Here is a 26,711-nt window from a genome sequence, read left to right as displayed (position 1 = left end):
GTAAGTCAGAAATTGGAAGAAGTGATGGGAAGGTAGAGGTTGGGACAGTAATTCCTAAAAGAAAGAAAGTCAAGGATGAGGTGAAGCAATATGATGATCTGATGAGCTGAAGTGTCCTTATTTCTATGTAAGGAGTACTGTGGAGAAAGAAGATGAATTTAGAGCCTGGGTCAGTGCTTGGGTCTATGATGTTGTGGCCATTGCAAAAGCATGTTTGCAAGAGGGATATGACTGGCAGCTCAATGTTCCAGGCTTTTGATATCTGATGAAGTTCAATATACCTGTCAGGCCCCAACAATGAAATTAATGCAATTTAATCCAACAATCTTTCCTCTCTCCCTGCCATGTTTCTGCCTGTCCTGTGCACTGAACTTGATGTCGTTGACTTCTAGCCCTCCCACCTGCCTCACTACTTCTTTGGACCCTGTCCCCCCGACAGTCTAGTTTACACAACTAGCACATCAGGTGCAACCCTTGTATATTAATTGGAGAAGAGGAATGGCATGTGATTACAGTATGAAGTATGGAGCTGAAGTCACAAGCTAGACGTGACAATGGGCTGCACCTTTTCTTTCCACTGTAGACTGCATTTAAAAATTGATACTTATACTTAGAAGGTAACTAGTACCAAGAAAGAGGAAGTTATTTGTTATTTTTACCTTGTGTATTGTTTTGCTTGTCACAAAATCTTCATCTTAAATGATGTCAAGTCTTTATTAACAGATAAACTGGAGTTTCCAATCATTTCCGGACAAGACGTACAATAGAGACAGGCAATTAAGAACTATTCCACAGGAATAACTAGATGATTAATCTCCGTCCATTTTGTCCTCTACCATCCAGCAGAGTTGTGAGATAATGGTAGCTATTGCTGCTGGAAAAGTACAAGTCTCTCAAATTACCACTGTATCCCATAGTGATGTTCTGTCACAGAAATCTAATAACTATTTCAATGCTGCGGTCTCACTATCAAGGTTGCTTCACATAAATAAGATTAGCTGTAATGTTTTTTAAAAAACAGTGGCAAACTCACGATGGGGCCTTGTCTGAAGCGTTACTGTTGCATCAGAGGCAGTGAAACTATCAATGATACTATTGCAGCTTTACAGGTAATAATGTGCAGTGCACATAGACTGAAATCCAGAACCATGCAAGCAAAGGAAATGATCCTTGAAACAAATGGGCGACAGTGAGAACAATCCAGGAGACAGCAGAATGCAGAGCAAAGGAATAAGGGCAGTTTCCAAGTGTGGGAGATGGCAAGAGCAGAGATTGCGAGTTGGACAGGTATGCTCACAATGACAAAAGCGTGGGCTTTGCAAGGTATTCATGTTCATTCCTGATGTTGTGGGCAAACATGCATGGAGATCTCATTTGGGGATGAGTGTGGAAAAGCAAAGCATGGGAATAAAGGAGAAATGGGGCCTGGCAGTGTTGTCGAGCAAAGAGATCTGGGAGTGCAGGTACACAGGAAAGTGGCAGCACAGGTAGATAGGATGGCTTGGAAGGCTTTCAGTACATTGGCCTTTATCAGTCAAGAGTAGTTTAGTTTAGAGATACAGCGTGGAAACAGGCCCTTCAGCCTAGCGAGTCTGCACCAACTAGCGATACCCGCACATTATCCTACACGCACCAGGGACAATTTTACATTTATGCCAAACCAATTAACCCACAAACCTGTACATCTTTGGAGTGTGGGAAGAACCCGACGATCTCGGAGAAAACCCACGTAAGTCACGGGGAGAACATACTAACACTGTACAGACAAGCACCTGTAGTCAAGATCGAACCCGGGTCTCTGGTGCTGTAAGGCAATAGTTGGACTGCTCTGCCACCGTGTCGCCCCTGAGTATAGAATTTCGGATGGTATGTTACAGTTGTACAAGCAAGGCTGCATTTGAAATATTGTGTTCAGTTTTGGTCAACATGCCATTGGTAGGATGTTGTTAATCTGGAAAGAGTTCACAGAAAATTTACGAAGATGTTGTCAGGACTTGAAGGCCTGAGCTATAGGGAGAGGTTGGGCAGGCTAGTATTTTATTCCTTGGAGTGCAAGAGGATGAAGGGTGAATCTTTTGAGGTCAGAGTCATGCAGTGTTAAAACAGGCCCTTCGGCCCAACTTGCCCGTACCAACCAGCATGTCCCATGTACACAAGTTCCACCTGCCTGTGTTTGGCCCAAACCTGTCCTATCCATGTACCTGTCTAATTGTTTATTAAATGTTGCAATAGTCCCTGCCTCAACTACCTCCTCTGGCGGCTCGTTCCATACACCCACCACCCTTCGTGTGAAAAGGTTACCCCTCAGATTCCTATTAAATCTTTCCCCCTTCACCTTAAACCTTTGTCCTCTGGTTCTCGATTCCCCTTTTCTGGACAAGAAACTCTGTGCATCTACACAATCTATTTCTCTCATGATTTTTTACACTTCCATAAGATCACCCCTCATCCTCCTGCGCTCCAAGGAATGAAGTACCAGTCTGCTCAACCTCTCCCTATAGCTGGATAAAATCCTTGGATATAGGTGTATAAAATCATGATTGGGAATAGACAGGGTGAATGCAGAGATTTTTTACCCAGATTAAGGGAATCAAGAGAACATAGGTAGAAAGTGAGAAGGGAAAAAATTAATAGGAACCTGAGGGGCAACTTTTCCACGCAGAGGGTAGTGTATATATATATCAAACTGTCAGTGGAGTTAGTTGAGGCAGGTACTGTAACAACATTTAAAATAGATTTGGACACAGGTACATGGAAAGGTTTAGAGGGATATGGGCCAAACACAGGCAGATGGGACCAATGTATATAGCGCACCATAGTTGGCATAGGCAAGTTGTTCCTGTGCTGCATGACTATGACTCCATTATTGAAAGCACAAAGTGCGGGTAAAGGGAATAGAGTGAAAGAATAAGGTGACAATGTGCAGGTTGAAGGTGGGGATTGGTGGGGGGGGGAGTTGGATGGGGTTCCTTCAGTCCGCTCTGCCATTCCATAAGATCATGATTTATCTTTCATTGTCAGTACCATATCCTGCACTAGTCGCATATCTCTTCCTTTCTCATCCCAAATTTATCAGATACCTAAAATCTTCAGCAACAGCTGGAGAGTAAAACTTTGTTTCTCCTTCACTTCATTTTTCATTGGATCTTGGGACCCAATGTGAGCTCCACATCACTAGCTCTATAGGACTTTGTTTAGTCTGCATTTGGAGTATTGCGTGCTGTTCTGGTCGCCCCATCCAGGAAAGATGGAGGAGCTTTGGAGATGATGCAGAGGAAGTTTACCAAAATGATGCTTGAATTACAGGGTTTCATCTACAGGGAGAGGTTTGATAGACTTGGACCATCTTCTCTGGAACGTCAGAGGTTAAGAAGAGACAATAGAAGTAGATAAGATTATGAGAGGCACATATAGACCGTCAGAACCCTTTTCCCTCGGGTGGAAATGTCCAACACAAGAGGTTTTAGCTATAAGTTTAGAGGGAGCAAGTTTAATGGACGTACAGGGCAATTTTTTTTTACAGCGGGTGGTGGAACTCATTACCAGGGTGGTGGTTGAGGCAGATACATTAGTGGCATTTAAGGGGCTTTTAGACGGGCACATGGAAGTGCAGGGGATAGAGGGATATGGATCATGTGCAGGAAGATGAGATCAGTTCCGCTAGACATGATTGGTTCAAACATTGTGGGCTGGAGGGCCAGTTCCTGTGCTGTACTGTTTTATGGTCTATGTTCAAAGGTCAGGCCAACTGAAAGCATTGCAGGTGGTGTACACACTCCAGCTCACAATCAAATTGTTTGAAATTGAATCAAGCTACTTGCACCTTATTGTCTTGAACTGGATCTGAATTTTCAGCGATGACAAGATCAGATCATACAAAACTCGACTGCTTGTACTCCTTTTACTCTACACTTTGTGACCGTTACCAAATACTACTGAACTACAAAATACTCATCGTGGTTTTCAAACTATTCATAATCTTACACCCTAATATCTTTATAACCTTTTCTAACTCAATGATATCCACACTCTAATTCAGGCTTCTGTCATAGTGAGAAATGATTGCACCATGAGCTCCAGCCAAGACTAAGCACCACAAATTTCCTCCCTAAGGCTCTTTCCTCACCACACCACCTCCTCTTTTACACATACCCTTTCTGCCTATGCTCTCCTTAAAGCCTAAGACCAATGCAATTCTGCTTTAATGTTTTTGTGGCTCCATGCCACCGATTGTTTGATTTGACTCCCACAAAGCAACTTCTAACCCTTTGCTGTACACCACATAAAACATTATTAATACACTCAGCAATACTACTGTGGATATCAGAAGAACTGTCTTCATCAGGAAGCCTGCTGCATCCACACTGCACAATTGAGAAAATGAGAGATTCTCTTGGAAATTATAAGAGCTTGGTATATAAACCTATTCAAGACTGTCAATAATTTTCCACAAATATTTGTCACTTTGATGCTGAAGAATTGAAAACAATTATTACTTTTAATTACTACCTTTGTGAAAGCATCTCAGTCACTATGCAAAATAAAATTGAAAATAAATTTACTCCATTTCAGCAACATCCAGTCTTACAAAATACGAAGTGTCATTGGTGAGCATCAGGGTTCTGTTCATTCGGATCCCCAAACCTTTGCTCACGACCCCAGTTGAATCCCACAGGCCGATCCTCAGGCAGCATGTTGTAATTGGGATCCTCCTCTGCAACGTCAAATATCGCCTTCCTGTAAATCAGAGTGAGCAGGGGTAATTGCAACTTGTGTGAATTACAAAATGATCTTTACAACTGCTGCGAGTTTCCAGTGAACGCAGACTAGAGCCCTGGGGATTGTCGAGTTTTTACAGAGTGAGCTAGAATGAAAGGGGTCGACAAGGGAAAAAATGGAAGGGTGGCGGTGAGGGAGGGAGTAGTGCATGAGAAGAAGACATCATGAGGTGCAGGTAGAGGGCTGATGAGGCAAATTAATTTTGGTGTCAGATGGCAACTTGCAGAGCAGCTGAAACAAACAAAATATGAGACTGATAAGGTAGTGATTGCAGGATCTGGCCAATCCCAAGTTACATTATTCAGTAGACACAAAATGCTGAAATAACTCTGGAGAGAAGGAATGCAGTGATGGGGAACTTGTTACTCAGAGACAGCTTTACAAACACAATCAGTAGCCGGTGTAACTAGGGGACACAAGGAATTGTAGATGCTGGTCTACCAAAGACTCCCAAGAGCTGGAGTAACGCAGCATCTCTGGAAAACATGGGTAGGTGGTCAGTCTGTGGTGGTAGGAAGGGGCCAGAAAGTTGGGATGGCAGGCAGGAGAAAGCCTGGCAACTGATTGATGGACACAAAGTACTGGAGTAACTCAGCAGGTTAGGCAGCATCTCTGGAGAACATGGATAGATTAAGTTTTGGGTCATCTCCACACACAAAACGTCACCAATCCATGTTTTCCAGAGATACTGCCACTTTGTCATTTTTTTGTAAACCTGCATCTGCAGTTCCTTGTTTCTACTTCTAATAGGTGGATACAGGCGAGGGGGGTTGATAGGTAGATAGATTAAGGCCAGAGATAAAGACACAAAAAGTATGAAATAATGCAAGTTATCAGGCACCTCAATCATTCTTAAGGGTCTCGACCCGAAATGTCACCTATCCATGTCTCAGCGATGCTGCCTAACCTATTGAGTTTTTAATCTTTTTTTAGCTGCTATAATGAGTCGCCTCTGCTCAAAGGAAATAGAGAGAATCCAGGAAATTATAAGCCAGTGTGCCTCAGGGCAGAAGTATGGAAACAATTGGAGAGGATTCTTTGTGATAGGATTTACTCCCAGTCAGCATAGCATCGCAAATAGCAGGTCATGCCTTACCAACTTGATCGTGTTTTTTTCAGGAGGTGACAAAAGTGATCGATGAGGGGCGGATGGTGTCTACGTGGAGTTTAGTAAGGCATTTGATGAAGTCTCCCATAGTTGGCTGATACAGAAGATTAAGATCACAGTATTATCAGTGACCTAAGCCGTATGGATTCAGAGCTGGCTTACTGATAGAAGGCAGTGTTGTGGTGTAAGGACAGTATTCTGGCTGGAAGTCTGTAACCAGTGGAGCTCTACAGGGATCTGTGCTGGGACCTGTGCTGTTTGAGATACATGTAAAGGACATGGATATAAACGATGAAAGACAATATGGGCTCTATGGTTTCATAAAAATGAGGTTTGAAGTGCAAAAGTTATGCTAAAACTTTATGAAGATCACAGGTTAGGTCACAACTCGAGAATTATAGGTTTGGCCACAGTAATTTAGAACGGATGCAAAAATCTTGGGGAGAATGTGTAAGAGATCTGGAATGCTCAGGAATAGAATGGTTTTAGTTAAAACACTAGTTTGGAAAAACTGGAGTTGTTCTCCTTGGAGCACAGGACACGAGTGTGCATGGTTGTAGGTGGTTTTAATAAGATAGTTGAAAAAAAGATGCTCCTGTTAGTTCATGGTGCCTGTAAACAGGTTTGGTCAGGAGATGGGATGGAAGGGTAGTGGTGCAAGGTGAGGAGAATCTTCAAGTAACAGAGCACTCACTGGAGAAGGAGTCATGATTAATGATTTGAAAATTAAATGATCAGCCCACAAGACAAATGAACTTGCATGCTGAAGACTCCCCACCCCAACCACATCCATCCATGACCCTGCATCAAGCAAGGCCTTTAGGGACACAAATGTTCCACAGGTACATGTTAGGAATGAAACAATATCAAGCAGAAGACAGGATGATGGCCATAAACGGGGAATATTCTACTCGGACAGAGAATACTCCACTCAAACCTGTACATGGTTTTAACAAAATACCTGAAGAGGCAAGACTTACAGAAAGCCTGGCGTCACCAGCAGCTTCACTCCCCCAGGTTGGTTTGGGAATATATCTTCCAGAAAGTAATATATATGGCCGACCACAATCCCTGCAACAAGGGAAAATTCAGCTGGTTTATTCATGCTTCCCACTGCTGACCTCCATTAGACAATCTTATGTCAATGTGGAAATGGACATTTACAAAGTTGTATATCATCACGCACCAGCCCCTTGCCCATATTCACTCACTACCAGATGAAACAAGATTTTTTGCTATTAGAAGTGCAATATATTTAATACATTCTATGTCTCAACTACCACTGGAATACTACATCAGTTTCAAACAGCTATGATAGGTATTCAGGTCTTCACCTGACATAATAATAACACACATGTGAGATCCTAAAAAAACAAAACATATAGGATATATAACATAGATAATATATTAAAGAAATTAATGTATTGTGATTATAAATGGCTGGTATCAACTAATCATTGAGCGATGATCAAACAATTGAAAAGTATTCAATATAAATGTGGGAGTTGTTCAAAGGCTAATTGATAAGGGCTCAGGACTGACATGTTCCAGCAAGGTGGATAAGGAGGCCAAGGTAAGGTAAACCTTGGATGACCAGAAAGATTCTAAATTTGGTGAAAGAGACAAAGGAAGCATATGTAAGTATGAATAATGAAATGAGACAAGGCATTGGAGGAATATAAAGCAAGCAGGAAAGAACTCAAGCAGGGAATTGGAAGGGCCAAAATGGGGCATGAAATGTCATTTGCAAATCAGAGTAAAGAAAATTTCAAGATTTTTTATAATTAGGGAAAAGATAGGCAGAAGGTAGGAAGGATGCAGTTAAACATGAAATGCTGGAGGAACTCAATAGGACAGGCAGCATCTCTGGAGAGACGGAATGGGTGACTTTTAGTAGAGACCCAAAACGTCACCCATTCCTTCTCTCCAGAGATGCTGCCTGTCCTGTTGAGTTACTCCAGCATTTTGTGCCCATCTTCGGTGTAAACCGGCATCTGCAGTTCCTTCCTACACAAGGAAGAACAACGTTGGAGTCAGAGTATGTAGGCATGGTACTGAACAAGCTCCTTGCATCTGTATTCACCAAGGAGGACAGTAAGGCATGTGTGGGATATACTAGTACACTGGGGCAGTTTGGCATGGTGTTGGGTCTCATGAAAAACATTGTGGATACATTCGCTGGGATCTATCCCAGTTTATGAGAGAGGCAAGAGATGAGATTATTGCGGCCTTAACAAAGATCTTGGTATCGCCGTCTCACAGACAAGGTCCTGATGGACTAGAGGGTAGTCAACATTGTTCCTCTATTTGAGAAGGGAAGACCAGGTAATTTGGTAAATTATATACCAGTGCGCCTCACAATACCGTTAGGGAAACTATTCTATGGTATAGGATTTACTTGCATTTGAAAGAAAATGGGAAATTAGGAACAATAAACATGGTTTTGTCAGCAGCTGGTCATGTCTTACTAACTTGATTTGTTATTTGAAGAGGTGAAGAAGGTGATTGATGAGGATAGACCACTGAATGTTGCCTACATGGATTTTAGAAAGGTATTTGATAATGTTCCTCCAGGAAGGTTGATCCAGATGATTACGACATCAGTTTGACTTGATGGTTTTGTTTCCAAGAGAAGGTAGTGTTGGAAGGGTGTCATTCTGGCAAAATGTTCAATTTAAATATTGTTGAAGATTAATTTAGCATCATATATGGCACGGACATTGTGGGCTAAATGGCCTTTTCCAATGCAGTACTGTTCTGTGCTCATCAAAATGTTGCCAAATAATTATCAGCTCCTTCACAGTTCATCTTAGCTATTAGTAATTCAATTAAAAAAATTAGAATAAGCAAAAATGTTCCCAAGCTACTGTTGAAAGAACTTTGGGTTACCTTTTTAAATATGCATTGAATATTGTTGATTTTTTGGCCAAATCCACTGACCAAATGAACGATATTATTATCTTCAAAAATCAAAGAAAAAAAATACTTTGAACAAATTATAGTCGAGTTTGTTGGCCAAAGGAAATAGACAATAGGTGCAGGAGTAGGCCATTCAGCCCTTCGAGCCAGCACCGCCATTCAATGCGATCATGGCTGATCACTCTCAATCAGTACCCCGTTCCTGCCTTCTCCCCATATCCCCTCACTCCGCTATCCTTAACAGCTCTATCCAGCTCTCTCTTGAAAGCATCCAACGGACTGGCCTCCACTGCCTTCTGAGGCAGAGAATTCCACACCTTCACCACTCTCTGACTGAAAAAGTTCTTCCTCATCTCCGTTCTAAATGGCCTACCCCTTATTCTTAAACTGTGGCCCCTTGTTCTGGACTCCCCCAACATTGGGAACATGTTTCCTGCCTCTAATGTGTCCAATCCCCTAATTATCTTATATGTTTCAATAAGATCCCCCCTCATCCTTCTAAATTCCAGTGTATACAAGCCTAATTGCTCCAGCCTTTCAACATACGACAGTCCCGCCATTCCGGGAATTAACCTAGTGAACCTACGCTGCATGCCCTCAATAGCAAGAATATCCTTCCTCAAATTTGGAGACCAAAACTGCACACAGTATTCCAGGTGCGGTCTCACCAGGGCCCGGTACAACTGTAGAAGGACCTCTTTGCTCCTATACTCAACACCTCTTGTTACGAAAGCCAACATTCCATTGGCTTTCTTCACTGCCTGCTGTACCTGCATGCTTCCTTTCAGTGACTGATGCACTAGGACACCCAGATCTCGTTGAACATCCCCTCTTCCTAACTTGACACCATTCAGATAATAATCTGCCTTTCTATTCTTACTTCCAAAGTGAATAACCTCACACTTATCTACATTAAACTGCATCTGCCATGTATCCGCCCACTCACACAACCTGTCCAAGTCACCCTGCAGCCTTATTGCATCTTCCTCACAATTCACACTACCCCCCCAGCTTAGTATCATCTGCAAATTTGCTAATGGTACTTTTAATCCCTTCATCTAAGTCATTAATGTATATCGTAAATAGTTGGGGTCCCAGCACCGAACCTTGCGGTACCCCACTGGTACCCCACCTGCCATTCCGAAAGGGACCCATTTATCCCCACTCTTTGCTTTCTGTCTGTCAACCAATTTTCTATCCATGTCAGTACCCTACCCCCAAAACCATGTGCTCTAATTTTGCCCACTAATCTCCTATCATATCATATCATATCATATATATACAGCGCGGAAACAGGCCTTTTCGGCCCACCAAGTCCGCGCCGCCCAGCGATCCCCGCACATTAACACTATCCTACACCCACTAGGGACAATTTTTACATTTACCCAGCCAATTAACCTACATACCTGTACGTCTTTGGAGTGTGGGAGGAAACCGAAGATCTCGGAGAAAACCCACGCAGGTCACGGGGAGAACGTACAAACTCCGTACAGTGCAGCACCCGTAGTCAGGATCGAACCTGAGTCTCCGACGCTGCATTCGCTGTAAAGCAGCAACTCTTGTGGGACCTTGTCGAAGGCTTTCTGAAAGTCGAGGTACACCACATCCACTGACTCCCCTGTCAATTTTCCTAGTTATATCCTCAGAAAATTCCAGTAGATTTGTCAAGCATGATTTCCCCTTCGTAAATCCATGCTGACTCGGAATGATCCTGTTACTGCTATCCAAATGCTCAGCAATTTCGTCTTTTATAATTGACTCCAGCATCTTCCCCACCACTGATGTCAGACTAACTGATCTATAATTACCCGTTTTCTCTCTCGCTCCTTTCTTAAAAAGTGGCATAACATTTGCTATCCTCCAATCCACAGGAACTGATCCTGAATCTATAGAACATTGAAAAATGATCTCCAATGCTTCCACTATTTCTAGAGCCACCTCCTTAAGTACCCTGGGATGCAGACCATCAGGCCCTGGGGATTTATCAGCCTTCAGTCCCATCAGTCTACCCAAAACCATTTCCTGCCTAATGTGGATTTCCTTCAGTTCCTCCATCACCCTAGGTTCTCCGGCCCCTAGAACATTTGGGAGATTGTGTGTATCTTCCTCAGTGAAGACAGATCCAAAGTAACGGTTTAACTCGTCTGCCATTTCTTTGTTCCCCATAATAAATTCCCCTGCTTCTGTCAAGGGACCCACATTTACCTTGACTATTTTTTTCCTCTTCACGTACCTAAAAAAACTTTTGCTATCCTCCTTTATATTATTGGCTAGTTTACCCTCGTACCTCATCTTTTCTCTCCGTATTGCCTTTTCAGTTAACTTTTGTTGCTCTTTAAAAGAGTCCCAATCCTCTGTCTTCCCGCTCTTCTTTGCTATGTTATACTTCCTCTCCTTAATTTTTATGCTGTCCTTGACTTCCCTTGTCAGCCACAGGTGTCTCTTACTCCCCTTAGAGTCTTTCCGCCTCTTTGGGATAAATTGATCCTGCAACCTCTGCATTATTCCCAGGAATACCTGCCATTGCTGTTCTACCGTCTTCCCTGCTAGGGCCTCCTTCCAGTCAATTTTGGCCAGCTCCTGCCTCATGCCTCTGTAATCCCCTTTGCTATACTGTAATACTGACACTTCCGATTTTCCCTTCTGCCTTTCCATTTGCAGAGTAAAACTTATCATGTTGTGATCACTGCCTCCTAATGGCTCTTTTACCTCTAGTCCCCTTATCAGATCAGGATCATTACACAACACTAAATCCAGAAACGGGAACAGAATTGAGTGACTGAATTATAACTGCACCTTTAGTTTTAAAATTCCAATATGTAACAGGATAGGTTATAATCGCTTTCCACTCAGAATATTGGTGACAATGGCAATTGATTTATCTGAACTTCTGCAATTAATGCTTGCATTTTATCGTCAGGCTTCAGACAAGTTGCACTGGAACAAGAAACCGCAAATGTTGCTATCAGAAGCATAAAAAGATCAGCTGAAGGTATCACAAAAAGCTGGAGTAACTCAGCGGGTCAGGCAGCATCTCTGGAGAGAAGGAATGAGTGACATTTCGGGTCGAGACCCTTCTTCAGACTGATGCTGAAGTAATTCAGTAAGTCAAGCTGCAACTGTGAAGGGAAATGGACAGTTGACGTTTCAGGTCAAATTGAAGGGACTTGTTCTGACAAGAGGCTGCTCTTCATTTTTGTTCAGATATGTTGAAATTTGGTTTTTGGTGGGGGGAACTTAGAACATAGAAAAGTACAGTATAGGAACAGACCCTTCAGCCAACAATGTGCAACGCGTGATGCCAAGATAAACTAATTTTATCTGCCTGCACTTGATCATAGAAAATAGGTGCAGGAGGAGGCTATTCGACCCTTTGAGCCAGCACCGCCATTGTGATCATGGCTGATCATCCACAATCAGTAACCTGTGCCCAACTTCTCCCCATATCCCTCGATTCCACTTGCCCCCAGAGCTCTATCTAACTCTCTCTTAAATTCATCCAGTGATTTGGCCTCCACTGCCCTCTGTGACAGAGAATTCCACAAATTCACAACTCTCTGGGTGAAAAGGTTCCTTCTCGCCCGAGTTTTAAATGGCCTCCCCTTTATTCTAAGACTGTGGCCCCTGATCCATATCTCTCCATTCCCTGCATATTAATGTGTCTTTCTAAAAGCCTCTTAAACGCCACTAACACATCTGCCTTCACTACCACTCCTGGCAGTGTGTTTCACTCACCCATCAATTTCTGTGTGAAAAAACGTGCCCTTTACATCTCCTTTAAACTTTGCCCCTCTCACGTTAAAGCTCTGCCTTCCAGTCTTTGACATTTCCATCCTGGGAAAAGGACCATCTACCCTATCTATGCCTCAACATTTATCTACTTCTATCAGGTCTCCCCTCAATCTCTGGCGTTCAAGAGTAAACAATGCAAGTTTGACCAATCTCTTCTTGTATCCAAATGCCATCTAATCTAGGCAGCATTCTGTTAAACTTTTTCTGCACCCTCACCAAAGCCTCCACACCCTTTCCATAATGGTGTGACCAGAACTGCACGCAATAAAATGCTTGGAAGGCAAGATTAGTCTTCAATGCTGACATATCATCAGCATGTGCAAGGACTAATCTCCAGCTGTGGGCGGGACTGAAGAATTTTATAAGACATTTTAAGGTACAGAAAGGACTGTCATAGTGTGTGTGCGCTGCAGACATAATAGAAAGGTAGATTGTATATTTATTGTATTGTCACTCAAGGACATAACATAATGTGAACTTAAGATGTACCTTGAATTAACCATTAGCTCTCTAGTGGCTCTCATCAATCTGATATTCCCCATTTAAATATCAAAGAATATGGAACGATTCAGCAGATTTCACACCCATTTAAACACACGTATGCCTGATAGCTATAGCTTACCCAACAAGTCAACGATGACAGAGTTTCCCAGAAGCAATGAGAATCCCATCAACACCCACGGCAAAAAAGGAGCCTGGAAGTTCAGCAGGCCAAAAAAATTCATTCGTACAAATGGGTTTCTCCTGCTCCAGATGTAAACCAGCATGATGGTGAAGGCCTGGCCCAGGAAGAACAAGCTTGCAAAGATTCCAAACAGCTGAGTGCTCCAGAGTCAAGGATCATAGGATGTTCTAGGGTGTCCATTAGTTCTCCTGCAGTGAATCAAAGCAAGCCAGTTGGCTGCCCGAGGGGTACACACACACACACTCGTCAGTATGCTCTTTCATTGCTCTCTTCAAGATTTAAACAATATATCGCAGTCTAAAGATAGACACAAAGTGCTGGAGTAACTCAGCGGGTCAGTCAGTATATCTGGAGAAAGGGAATAGGTGACGTTTCGGGTCAGAACCCTTCCTCAGACTGATAGAGGTGGGAAGGGTGGGAACTGAAGGCGAGAAAATGTCAGAACAAACCGGGGCCGGGAACAGACGACCTCGGGAAGGGTGGAATTCATAATGGCCCATTGTTGGCTGGGGAAGATATGCGATCGACAGGGACAATCTTCATTGTTGACATAAAGCTTTCCCCGGGTATTCTGGTTTCCTCCCACATTCCAAATACGTGCAAGTTTGTAGGTTACTTGGCTTCTGTAAATTATCCCGAGTGTGAAGTATAGAACTATTATGCACAGGTGATTGTTGGTCAGTGCGGACGGTGGGCCAAAGGGCCTGTTTCCATGCTGTATCTCTAAAACTAAGAATTGCAGGTATGTGCAAGGGGTTGCTGAATCCTTGGCCCATGACCATTCATAATGGAGGAGCATTTGGTATGGCACCAGAATCTAGAGTCCATGTAAGATACAGCACCTAGAGGCCCACCTTATGTGGTGGAAGAAGTGCACCATCTAGGCTACTCACTCGCCTTCCACACTGTTCCATCTGTGGAACAATTTGTGGGTTCCACATTAGGCTCATCAGTCACTTCAACAGCCACAAACTTAAGTTGAAAGGAAATCATGCTCGATCCCGAGGGACTGCCTAGGATTTATGTCAGCGACGACAAGACAAATAACACTTGACAAAAGGATACTGTCATTAAAATACCTCCAAAAATAAACATGAGCAGAAAATCAGCCGTTCTTCCCCTGAACGATCCTTCTTCCAACATTCGACAATATCTGTATCTGGAATACTGGTAAAAGAAGATAGCATGCAACTGTGTCTCTGATCCAACCCAACAAAGGTTTGGAAACCAAACATCAACCCTTCCAGTTACCCACACAGCAACCAGGTACGGGGATTTACTAAGTAAGCACTGGCCATCCCGGGCACAAGCGCAATTCAGTTTGGCGGTGATGTGAGCTGTGTGAGTCTAGAAATCATTCAAGCTCCATCACCATCAGTTGGAGTATTGTGTGCAGTTTCCATGAAAGGTTGTGGAGGTTTTGGAGAGGGTGCAGAAGAGGTTTACTGGAGTACTGCCTGGTTTGGAAGGTATTCACTATGAGGAGAGGGTGGACAAATTGGATTGCTTTATCTGGAGCATTGGAGGTTGAGGGGAGATCTGATAGAAGTTTGGAAAATTATGAGGGGCATAGATAGGGTAAACAATCTGGATCTTTTTCTCAGGGTGGAAATGACAAAGGCTGGAGGGCATACCTGTAAGGTCAGAGAGGGAATGTTAATAGAGATGCGCAGTACATGGAATGCACTTGCCAGGGGTGGAGGTGGAAGCAGATATGATTGTGCCATTAAACAGGTTTTTGGATAGCCAGAGGGGATTAATTCAGTACAGACATTGTGGGCCGACAATGTTCCTTTGCTGCACTGTTCTTTGTTTCATCTTTTTGTTTTATTCGCTTTGTTAGGTTCTGCACTGTTATTTTATTTTCTCCACACCAGACCTTTTAGCTATCAGGTTCATTAAACCGTGATATTTATTTATGCAAAAGACCACCCCAGGCCTGAATCCATTTTTGAATTGCATTCAGGAGAACCTCTTGTGCCAGTACATAGATCGATTTATAAGGAATGGGACAGTGGTAGATCTCATCCTGGGGAACAAAGCTGCTCATAGAGTCACAGAGTCATACAGCATGGAAACAGGCCCGACAGTCCAACTTGCACACACCAACCAAGAAGGCCCATCTGCCACTAGCCCCACCTGCCTGTTTCGCCACAGTCTCAACTTTCCTATCCATGTACCCATCCAAATGTCTTTTAAATAATGTGATAGTGCCTGCCTCAACTACCTCTCTGGCTGTTCATTCCATATACCCATCACCCTGTGTGTGAAAAAGTTGCCCCTCAGGTTCCTATTAAATATTTTTCCGCTCATCTTAAACCTATGCCCCCTGGTTCTTTATTCCCCTACTCTTGGTGAAAAACTGTGCATCTACCCTGTCTATTCCCTTCATGTTCCTATAAACCTCTATAAGATCATTCCGCATCCCCCTGCACTTCATGGAAAAAGTCCTAGCCTACTCAACCTCTCCCTGTAGTTCAGGCCCGCAAGGCCTGGCAACATCCTCCTAAATCTTCTCTTCACCCTTTCCAGCTTAACGACATCTTCCCTATAACAGGGTGACCAAAATTGAACACAATACTCCAAATGGGGCTTTATAATAACATCTTGCACAACCGTAACATAACATCCCAACTTCTATACTTGAGGGCCTGGGCTACAGGGAGAGGTTGAGCAAGCTAGGACTTTTTTTCTTGAAGCGCAGGAGCACGAGAAGTGATTGTATAGAGGTGTATTGGCCACTGGTTGCACACCACAAAACTGGAGAACAGCAACATGGTTCCTTTATTGAAGAAGCTTAGCAAGGACATGCCAGGTAAGTACTAGTGGTCTAACATCAGAGGTAGAGAAGTTATTGAAAACAAAAATCAATATATACTTACAAAGCCAAGGATGATCAGAGATAATCAATATGGCTTTGCTGGTGAGAGATAGTGTCTGACTAATTTGATTGAGATTTTTGTAGTTGTAATGCAGTTAGCAGTGAGGGCAATGCAGTTGATGGACTTCAGCAAGGCATTTAGTTTAGGTTAGCTTAGAGATACAGTGTGGAAACAGGCCCTTCGGACCACTGAGTCTCTGCCGATCAGCAATCACCCTTACACTAGTTCTGTCCTAAACACTAGGGAGAATTTATAGAAGCCAGTTAACCTACAAACCTGCACATCTTTGGAATGTGGGTGGAAACCGGAGTACCTGGAGGAATCCCATGCAGTTACATGGAGAACGTACGAACACCATACACACAGCACCAATAGGCAGGATAGAGGCAAACTGGATCAAATTTTTCTTTTTTTAATAAGATAATGAGAATGATTGTAGAAGGCTGCTTTTGTGAGTGCAGGCCTGTGAACAAGGATAGGTGCTGGGACCCTTAATGAGTAAGGCGGAGGAGCAGCCTGATAAAGGTGTGCAAAATTATGATGGGCATAGATTAAGCAGAGAGTCGGAAACTTTTCCCCACGGAGGTGCCTAGAATCAGTAAGTGATAAAGGAGAAAGAAGTTTAGAGGAGATAATAGGAAAATCATTTTCACCCAGACAGTGGTTGGCCTTTGGAATACACTGCCTGGTAGAGTGGTGAAGGCAGAGACTTTCACAACATTTCAGAAGTCTCTGGAAGAGCATTTAAAACGCCAGGGCTCTGGACCATATGCTGGCAAATTGGATGAGTGTAGATGGGCCAATAAATTGGCATGGATATTGTTGGCCATAGGGCCTATTTTTATGCCATATAATTCTATAAAAATTATATTGTCCATTCCTTTCATTCCAGAGGATGAAAGCAAGCATGCCAAATCTTGGCCAATACTGTTGTCATTTAGCAATGAGTCCACATTGTACTTGTTAGCTCTTTCTCCAACTATCAAAAATAAGTCTGTTAATTTTGCAACCCCATGTAAACATTTCACATTCAGTTATCGCAGCGTTTCAGTTTGTTACTATTTCTTGCTCCTGGCATCTCTCTCAAATGCCATATGCATTAGTGTTTGCCTTTCTGTATGCATCGTTTATATTTTTATCTTGCTTACTTACTACTTCTTGTTCATGACTTTGGTTTCTTTTGGTGCACTGCACTTGATCATCAGGTGTGTGGACAAATTTTAAACACCTCCCACTAAACATTGACATTTTACTGATTAACATCGTTGTTCATTGTACATCGACATGAAGAATAAAGGTATGAAGATTCCTCACATGCCTTGTATAAATTCTTCAATCTTAGTAACCATTATATGTTCTTCCTTTTAAACATTATACTAAACTATATTCTAATTGCATGATGCAAATGTTCACTGACTGTTAGGATGTTTACTAAATTTGGCTCAGAACTCATATCTATATAATGTAGTAAAATATCCTCTGTGATAGACCCAAAACCATTGTTGCTCCAAAACTTTAATTACATCAGTTCCAGGTCAGTATTGACCAACTGGCTCTGTTTGCAAGACTTATTCAAGCCAAATTCATTTGACATTCCTATCCATAATTCACAAAAGGATACAAAAAAATCATATTGAACAGAAAGCTAAACCCCAGAGGGCCAAAGAAAAGAAAATTAGTTAGTAGTCTCCAAACCTGAAAAACAAGAGATTAATTAATTAAAATCACAAATAGAATATTGATTTAATTTAACCCAATCCCTTAAACCACAGCAGTAAAGAGATGTTCAGTGAGGTGAAGAGATTAGGGAACATTTCTATTTTCAGTGGTTTGATTTCGTAAATTAAGAACTACAAGTTTATTATTAGCCTTTGGGAATTATTACCATAGTTTGGAAAATGGTGCCCCTTGGTACTAAAGGTGAAAGTAAAGGTAGGGCATGGAGGGGGATCCAATGAACTCTAGTCCAATCAGCCTTTTACCTGTCATAAGAAATTATTGAATTATTTCATGACTAAGTGAATTAATATCTTAAAGTTTTCAGTTGACCTAATGGCATGGATTAAAGGGCAAGATATAGCTGATGAATCAGATGGAACATTTTGTACCTGACATGTTGAATGGGGATTGTCCATTGATATTATTTACGTTGGTGTATGGTACGTTATGACAAGAGATTGTTTAGGTTGAAACTCGTGGAATAGACATATTGTTATCCTGGTTGAAATGGAAGCAGAGTGATTACAATGTGTTCGAGGGAGCCTCAGTCATTCCATTCATTTATTAAAGACCTAAATGAAGTAATAATAAGCCACAAATTCAAGTTTGCAGCAAATGAGAAATATCGACAAACTGAGTAAATGGACAAATATGTAGCAATGGATTTTAATGCAGGCAACTGCCAAGTTTGAACCTAAAATGAGACAGAACACAGTACCTCCTAAATAATTAAAAACTAGAATCAGTGGCAGTTTAAATTTGATTTTTGTTTTTGCATACAGCATTTAACCACAATAAAAGAAAATAAACAAAGCCTCATGAAGTGCTGGCTTTGGCAGCCAGAGTAGGAGACACAAGGGTTAAGAAATGGTTAGACTAAACAGAGTAAGGTGGCAGTTCCTGGTACTATTACACAAGGAGCACAGCACAAAACATTAAAATCATTCCCAAAGTCTAAGAATAGCATAAATTAGGGATAAACTAGGGAGACGTTAGGTTTAAAGGCGCTTTGACTCAAATTCAAGGTGCTAGTAAACAACTATTAAAATATAAATCATTGCCACTTGTGGAGGGTAGCATGCATTGGATTGGTATTGGTTTGGTTTATCATTACTGTCATGTGTACCAATGCACAGTGGTTTGACCACCACTAATAATTTGAACCAAGCCCTTAGAAGAAAGAAGCCGCAGGCCCACAATCTCTGTGCAGAACATGTCAAATTAAACTAATCTCCCCTGCCTGCACGTGATTGATATCCATGTTCTTATCTAAAAGCCTTTTAAAACATATCTACTATTAGGAGCAAATTTAGGAAAAAGATAACTGCAAATGGCAGATGTAGGCAATTCCCTTCTACAGATGTCCAGGTTTATTATCATTAACTGTGAGATTTTTGATAATTACAAAAATTTAGGAATATGGGGGAGACAATAGGAATTAGCCAATATCTCAATAAATGGCATACTCAAGGTTTTGCATTTCCTTCCATCCATTAGAGCCCAAGGGATCTAGTCAAAGCTGGGCAAGTGGATCCAAAATTAGCATATCCAATTAGAGGTGGTGTGAGGATTGTTTTTTTTTTACTGGGTGCCGAAGACCAGAGGTGTAAAACAAAAGTTGGTGTTGGGACCTTTGGTGTTTGTGATGTACCTTAATGACTTGGATGTGAGTGCAAGAGGAGTGATAAGTAAGTTTGTTAATGACATGGCAATATATAGTTGAGAGCGAGGAAGGTTGCTCAAGGATACAGCATGAAGCAGATCGGCTGGAAAGTTGAGCAGAGCAGATGGAATTTAATCCCCAAAAGTGCAGGTAAATCAATTTAAGGAAGGCAATTAAAGGTGGGATACACACAGTACATGGTAAAGCCCTGGGGAGTGTTGACGAACAAAGGGATAAAGTCCTGAAAGTGACAGCATAGGTGGAGAGGGTGAAGATGGCATATGGGATGTTTGTCATTTTTACCCATGGCAGAGAACATAGCAGCTGGAATGTCACGTAACAACTTTAGAAAATATTGATTAAGCCTCAATTGGAATATTGTATGCACTTCTGGTTGCCACAGCATAGGATGCAATGGTGCTAGAGAATGTGCAGAGGAGATCCACCAGGATGATGCCTGGAATAGAGTATTTCAGTTAGAAAGAGAAAGTTGAATGGACTAAGATATAGACAAAATGCTGAAGTAACTCAGTGGGTCAGGCAGCATCTCTGGTGAAAATAGGTGACGTTTCGGGTCGAGACCCAAAACATCACCTGTCCATATTTTCCAAAGATAATGCCTGACCTGCTGAGTTATTCCAGCATTTTGTGTCTACCTTCGGTATAAACCAGCATCTGCAATTCCTTTTTATTACATTTTGAATGGGCTAGGTTTGTGTTCCTGGAATGAATGATCCTGAGGAGCGACCTTATAGAGGGTTACAATATTATGAGGGGGATAGGTCATGTAGATAATGTGTTTCTATTGTGGTGGGGTATTGTACAGGAAGAGGCACAGATTTAAGGTGAGAGGCTGGAAACTGGAATGAGCTGCACGAGATGGTGAAGGTCCTCTCACAACAATAGACAACAGTCAATAGGTGCAGGAGTAGGCCATTTGGCCCTTCGAGCCAGCATCGCCATTCCATGTGATCATGGCTGATCATCCACAATCAGTACCCTGTTTCTGCCCTCTCCCCATACCCCCTGACTCTGCTCTCATTAAGAATAGACAATAAGAAGCATCTAGACAAGCACTTAAATCGCCTAGGAATACATGGTTATGGATCCAATGTGGGTAAATCGGATTGGTACAAATGGCTGCAGGGACATGGTGAGCCAAGGACTGGTTTCTGAGATGTATGACGCTCACTCTAAAATAAGTTGGAGCAGCAGGCCATTCAGCCCCTCAAGCCTATTCAACAAGATCATGACTGACTCGATCTTAACCTCAACTCTAATTTTCAGTCAGTCGCCTGCTTTAGTTTAGATTGATTTATAGGACTCTGGCACTGGTAAATAAATTGAAGAATGTGGAATGAAGAATTTTACAACTTACCTGATACTTCTTGACGATCAAGTCAGGATTGAAATATAGTTGAAAAGGAGTAATGAACTCCAATTGCTGTGAAAAGACAAACAAGAACTTAAAGCAGCAAGCACCATCTCATCATATGACACAGCTTTTTGAACCAAAGTCCAAACAAACAAACTGGCACACATTACTCAGCAGACTACAGATAGGTGGAGAGGGACCAGGGACAATTTACAAAGGAAATAGGTGGAGAGGAATTAGACCCTGCTGGAGCTTGTGCTTCGTGCTTTTCAAAGAGGCCAAATTTGATATGGGTTATTAGGGTGCATAGTTTGAAGCAGGACAAGTAAAAAGATCCTCAATTTTCATTCTTAGTTGGAGTTCATAATCTCAAACCATGCCTGGACTCTGAGTGAGATGATGGGATACATAAAAATAGTACCTGTTGTGTTGGAGAACACACATGTATGACAGGAAAGAGCAAAGAAACTACAGCTTTAACATCCCATCAATTCTACAAAGAGTTGTGGCACACAGTGGACAGTACTCTCTGGTTTCATATTATTTGAATATAGCAGTTGTATTCTAGTTTAGTTTTAGTTTAGAGATACAGGGCGGAAACTGGCCCTTCAGCACACTGAGTCCATGCCAACCAGCAATCCCCATACACTAGCACAATCCTACACACACCAGGGACTATTTACAATTTTACCAAAGCCAATTAACCTACAAACCTTTGTGCCATTGGAATGTGGGAGGAAACCAGAGCACCCAAGGAAAACCCACACAGTCACGGGGAAAACATACAAACTCCATACAGACAGCAACCGTAGTCAGGATCGAACCTGAGTGCCTGGTACTGCAAGGCAGCAACTCTACCGCTGCACCACTTTCTAGCTGAAATTAATTTCTTATTTAATATCAATACAGTAAAATTCCTTTAATCCACCAGTTTTTCTAAAAACCCAAGGTTTCAGCATCTGGCACATAAAACATAGAACAGTACAGCACAGGAACGGGCTCTTCCGCCCACAATGTTTGTGCCGAACATGATGCCTAGCTGAACGGATCTCATTTGCCTGCACATGATCCATATCCCTCCATTCCCCGCCCTTCCATGTGCCTGCCTAAAGGCCTCTTAAACAACACTATTATGTCTGCCACTACCCTTGGCAATGTGTTGCAGGAGTCCACCACCCGCTGTGTAAAAAATATGCCACGCACATCTCCATTAAACTTTAAATCTTATATGCCCACTAGTGTTGGACATTTCCACCATGAGAAAAAGGTTCTGACTGTCTACCCTATCTATGCCTCATAATTTTATATACTTCTAACAAGTCTCTCCTCAACCTCCGAGCTCCAGAGAAGACAATTCAAGTTCATACAACCTCTCCCTGTAGTTGAAACCCTCTGATCCAGACAGCATTCTGGTAAGCCTCCTCCGTACCCTCCTCAAAGCTTCCACATCTTTCCTGTACCGTAGCAACCAGAACTGCGCACAATACTCCAAATGCAGCCTAACCAAGGTCCTATTGAGTGGCATCATGACTCCCTGACTCTTATATTCAATGCCCTTAGCAAAGAAGACAAACATACTATATGCCTTCTTTATCCTGGCACTTTGTGAGCTATGAACCTGGACTCCAGGATCCATCTGTATATCAAAGCTCCACAAATGCTGCCTGGCCCACTCCAGCACTTTCTTTTTTGCTTAAGGTTCCAGCATCTACAGTTCCATGTACCAGGACTTTCTATTGTACGTAAATGTTCTGAGGGTTTATTGTACTTGGCCATGCAACGCCAGCAGCACTTCCAAAATCTGTGACGTTACAACTCAGAAGTATCGGGGCAGAAGCATGCGGTGACATCTTCACCACACTCCCTCCACCTACACCACGAGTCCTGTCACACGGTGACCTTTCCATCTAATTTTCTCCTCCTTTTGTTTATTCCTTCCATTCCTCTTCCCCCCACCTGATTCCATCAGCTCGTCATCTCCTCCCCATTTGACTCCACCTATCAGCCTGACTGCCCCCCCCCCCCTCTAGCATGTCTAATCCCTTAATAATCTTATCTGTTTCAAGAAGATCCCCTCTCATCCTTCAAAATTCCAGTGTATATAAGCCCAGTCGCTCCATTCTTTCAACATTTGACAGTCCCGCTATCCCGGGAATTAACCTAGTGAACCTAATTCCCTCAATTGCAAGAATGTCCTTCCTCAAATTTGGAGACCAAAATTGCACACAATACTCCAGGGTGTGGTCTCATCAGGGCCCTGTACAACTGCAGAAGGACCTCTTTGCTCCTATACTCAACACCTCTCGTTATGAAGCCCAACATGCCATTAGCTGTCTTCACTGCCTGCTGTACCTGCATGCTTACTTTCAGTGACTGATGTACAAGGATACCCAGATCTCTTTGTACTTCCCCTTTTCCTAACTTGACACCATTCAGATAATAATCTGCCGTCCTGCTCGCCACCAAAGTGGATAACCTCACATTTATCCACATTAAACTGCATCTGCCAAGTCAGCCTGCATCCTCATAGCATCCTCCTCACAGTTCACAGACACAAAGCTGCCACCCAGCTTTGTGTCATCTGTAAATTTGCTAATGTTACTTTTATTCTCTTCATCTAAATCATTAACGTGTATTGTAAATAGCTGCGGTCCCAGCACCGAGCCTTGCGATACCCCACTTGTCACTCCCTGCCATTCTGAAAGGGACACGTTAATCCCTATTCTGTTTCCTGTCTGCCAACCAATTTTCTATCCGTCAGTACCCTACCCCCAATACCATGTGTTCTAATTTTGCCCACTAATCTCCTATGTGGGACCTTATCAAAGGCTTTCTGAAAGTCCAGGTACTCTACATCCACTGGCTCTCCCTTGTCCATTTTCCTAGTTACATCCTCATAAAATTCCAGAAGATTAGTCAAGCGTGATTTCCCCTTCATAAATCCATGCAGACTCAGACCAATCCTGTTACTACTATCCAAATGCGCCGCTATTTCATCTTTTATAATTGACTCCAGCATCGTCCCCACCACCGATGTCAGCCTAACTGGTCTGTTTTCTTCTCTCCCTCCTTCTTTAAAAAGTGGGATAACATTCGCTACCCTCCAATCCACAGGAACTGATCCTGAATCTATAGAACACTGGAAAATGATCACCAATGCGTCCACGATTTCTAGAGCCACCTCCTTAAGTACCCTGGGATGCAGACCATCAGGCCCTGGGGATTTATCAACCTTCAGTCCCATCAATCTACCCCACACCATTTCCTGCCTAATGTGAATTTCCTTCAGTTCCTCCGTCACCCTAGGTCCTCTGGCCACTAGTACATCTGGGAGATTGTTTGTGTTTTCCTTAGTGAAGACAGATCCAAAGTACCTGTTCAACTCGTCTGCCATTTCCTTGTTCCCCATAATAAATTCACCTGTTTCTGTCTTCAAGGGAACCACATTTGTCTTTGCTATTTTTTTCCTCTTCACATACATAAAGAAACTTTTACTATCCTCCTTTATGTTCGTGGCTAGCTTACCTTCGTACCTCATATTTTCTCCCCATATTGTCTTTTTAGTTATCTTCTGTTGCTCTTTAAAAGTTTCCCAATCCTCTGGCTTCCTGCTCATCTTTGCTCTGTTATACTTCTCTTTTATTTTTATACTGTCCTTGGCTTACCTTGTCAGCCACAGGTTGCCTCTTACATCCCTTACAGTCTTTCTTCCTCTTTGGAATGAACTGATCCTGCACCTTCTGTATTATTCCCTGAAATACCTGCCATTGTTGTTCCATTGTCATCCCTGCTAGGGTCTCTTTCCAGTCAACTTTGGCCATTCCCTCGCTCTCTCTCTATCCCTCCCCCACCCAAGTCGCACCAGCTTCTTGTTTTCACCCAACAAACAGATAACAATGGCCTGTTTCCTTTATCATCATTACGTTTTTACATATCTTTCATTCATTGTTCTTTATCTCTCTACATCATTGTCTATAACTCTCGCTTCCGTTTTCTCATGACTTTCAGCCTGAAGGATCTCAACCCAAAATGTCACCCATTCCTTCTCTCCAGATGCTGCCTGTCCCGCTGAGCTTTTTGTGTCTATCTTTGGTTTAAAACATTTCTTCACACAGAGTGGTGAGTCTGTGGAATTCTCTGCCACAGAAGGTAGTTGAGGCCAGTTCATTGGCTATATTTAAGAGGGAGTTAGATGTGGCCCTTGTGGCTAAAGGGATCAGGGGCTATGGAGAGAAGGCAGGTACAGGTTACTGAGCTGGATGATCAGCCATGATCATATTGGATGGCGGTGCAGGATCGAAGGGCCGAATGGCCTACTCCTGCACCTATTTTCTATGTTTCTATGTAAACCAACATCTGCAGTTCCTTCATACACAGTAACACAACATCCCAATTTCAATACTTAATACACTGACTGATGAAGGCCAATGTACCAAAAGTCTTTTTGACCACCCGATCTCCCTGTGACGCCACTTTAAAGGCACTATGTACCTGTGCTCCTAGATCCTTCTACTCAACAACGCTGCCCAGGGCTATGTCATTCACTGTGTAGGTCCTGCCCTGGTTTGACTTCCAAAGTCATTTGACTGTAAAGCTGTTTCAGGAAAACAAATACCAAAGGAACTGCACTCAACATTAAGCATCACTGCTGTTGCTTGAGTCGCTATTCTCAACGCTGACGAGGGGTAATCGATATGAAACAGTCCTCTCTCCACAGATGCTATCTGAGTTTCTCTAGGCTGTTTCAGTTCTCGCAGCTGCGAGACAGGGATAGATTCCGCGAGCGAAACAACACGCAACCGCTGAGCCGGATGCCCGATCAGCGAATTCTGCTTGCACCCTGCGGATTCCCGCAGCCTGCACAGCGAAGCGTCCTTCAGGGACGTGGAATGCTTACTTACCACGGCAGCAGTAGTCAACACGCAGGCAGTAGTGTAGGCTCGCGTCACCACAGGTATGTGGCGGTACTCCTGCAGCAGGCTGTGGTACGCCATGGTCCGATAGCCCACCTCTCCCCGGCGCCGCGACCCCTCTCAGCCTCGCCGCCCGACTCACACACCGCCCCTCCAATCACCGAACCAGGAAGCTGCGAGCAACCTATCAGATGGCGGTATTACGGGGGGGCGGCCGTAGTTGGAGCCACGTACCTATTGACCGACCAATAGGACAACGAATGATCATCATAGTCGACCAATAGGAACGGCGAAAAGCAGTTTGTCCGGTGGGCTCCTCAGCGGGCGGGATGGGAGGCCGTGTGAAGTGCTGCAATGTGGCTGGGATAAGCGGTCAGCGGGGTTGTGGAAGATCATGTGTAGGAAGGAGTTGCAGATGCGGGTTTACACCGAAGATAGACAAGTGAATGCTGGAGGAACTCAGCGAGACAGGCAGCCTCTCCGGAGAAAAAGAATAGGTGATGTTTCGAATCTGAACCCTTCTTCAGTCCCAAGACTGGGAGCTCCTGTTTCCTCCAACAAGACTTACCCCTTCTTGGGTCTCGACAAAATGGGAAACAGCGTCTCTGCGGATCTGATAGTTTTTTGAAGCGATCAGCAAGATGATTGATGTTGACAATGTCCCGCATGGGAGGCTAGTCTGGCAGATTATATAGCATGAAATCCAACGTAAGCTAGCCAATTGGACTCAAAATTGGCTTGGAGGAGGAAGTCAAGGGCATTTTTTTCTGATTGGAACCTTGAGACCAGTGGGGTGCTGCATGGGTTGGTGATGGGTTCACTGTTGTTTGTTATTCTCATTAACAATTTGAATGACAATGTTAACATTGTTAGTAA

The 26,711-nt window shown here is 43.0% G+C and overlaps 1 protein-coding gene across 1 annotated transcript in view; it reads right to left on the bottom strand.

The window, feature by feature from the left end:
• Positions 1-700: 700 nt before the first annotated feature.
• derl3 (derlin 3) overlaps positions 701-26,711 on the bottom strand; it is a 33,291-nt gene continuing 7,280 nt past the window's right edge. Inside the window, exons 2-8 of the mRNA XM_078421423.1 lie at positions 25,824-26,069; positions 20,926-20,991; positions 17,787-17,860; positions 14,349-14,442; positions 13,221-13,416; positions 6,868-6,958; positions 701-4,737 (exon numbers count right to left, since the gene is read on the bottom strand). Coding sequence (XP_078277549.1) covers positions 4,602-4,737; positions 6,868-6,958; positions 13,221-13,416; positions 14,349-14,442; positions 17,787-17,860; positions 20,926-20,991; positions 25,824-25,916 — 750 coding nt within the window. The 5' untranslated portion in view covers positions 25,917-26,069 and the 3' untranslated portion in view covers positions 701-4,601. The remainder of the gene's footprint in view (positions 4,738-6,867; positions 6,959-13,220; positions 13,417-14,348; positions 14,443-17,786; positions 17,861-20,925; positions 20,992-25,823; positions 26,070-26,711) is intronic.

Source organism: Rhinoraja longicauda, chromosome 25 (assembly GCF_053455715.1).
Source record: "Rhinoraja longicauda isolate Sanriku21f chromosome 25, sRhiLon1.1, whole genome shotgun sequence".
NCBI lineage: Eukaryota > Metazoa > Chordata > Chondrichthyes > Rajiformes > Arhynchobatidae > Rhinoraja > Rhinoraja longicauda.
Note: the sequence above shows the minus strand (reverse complement) of the source record. Positions and strands in the feature narration are given on the sequence as shown.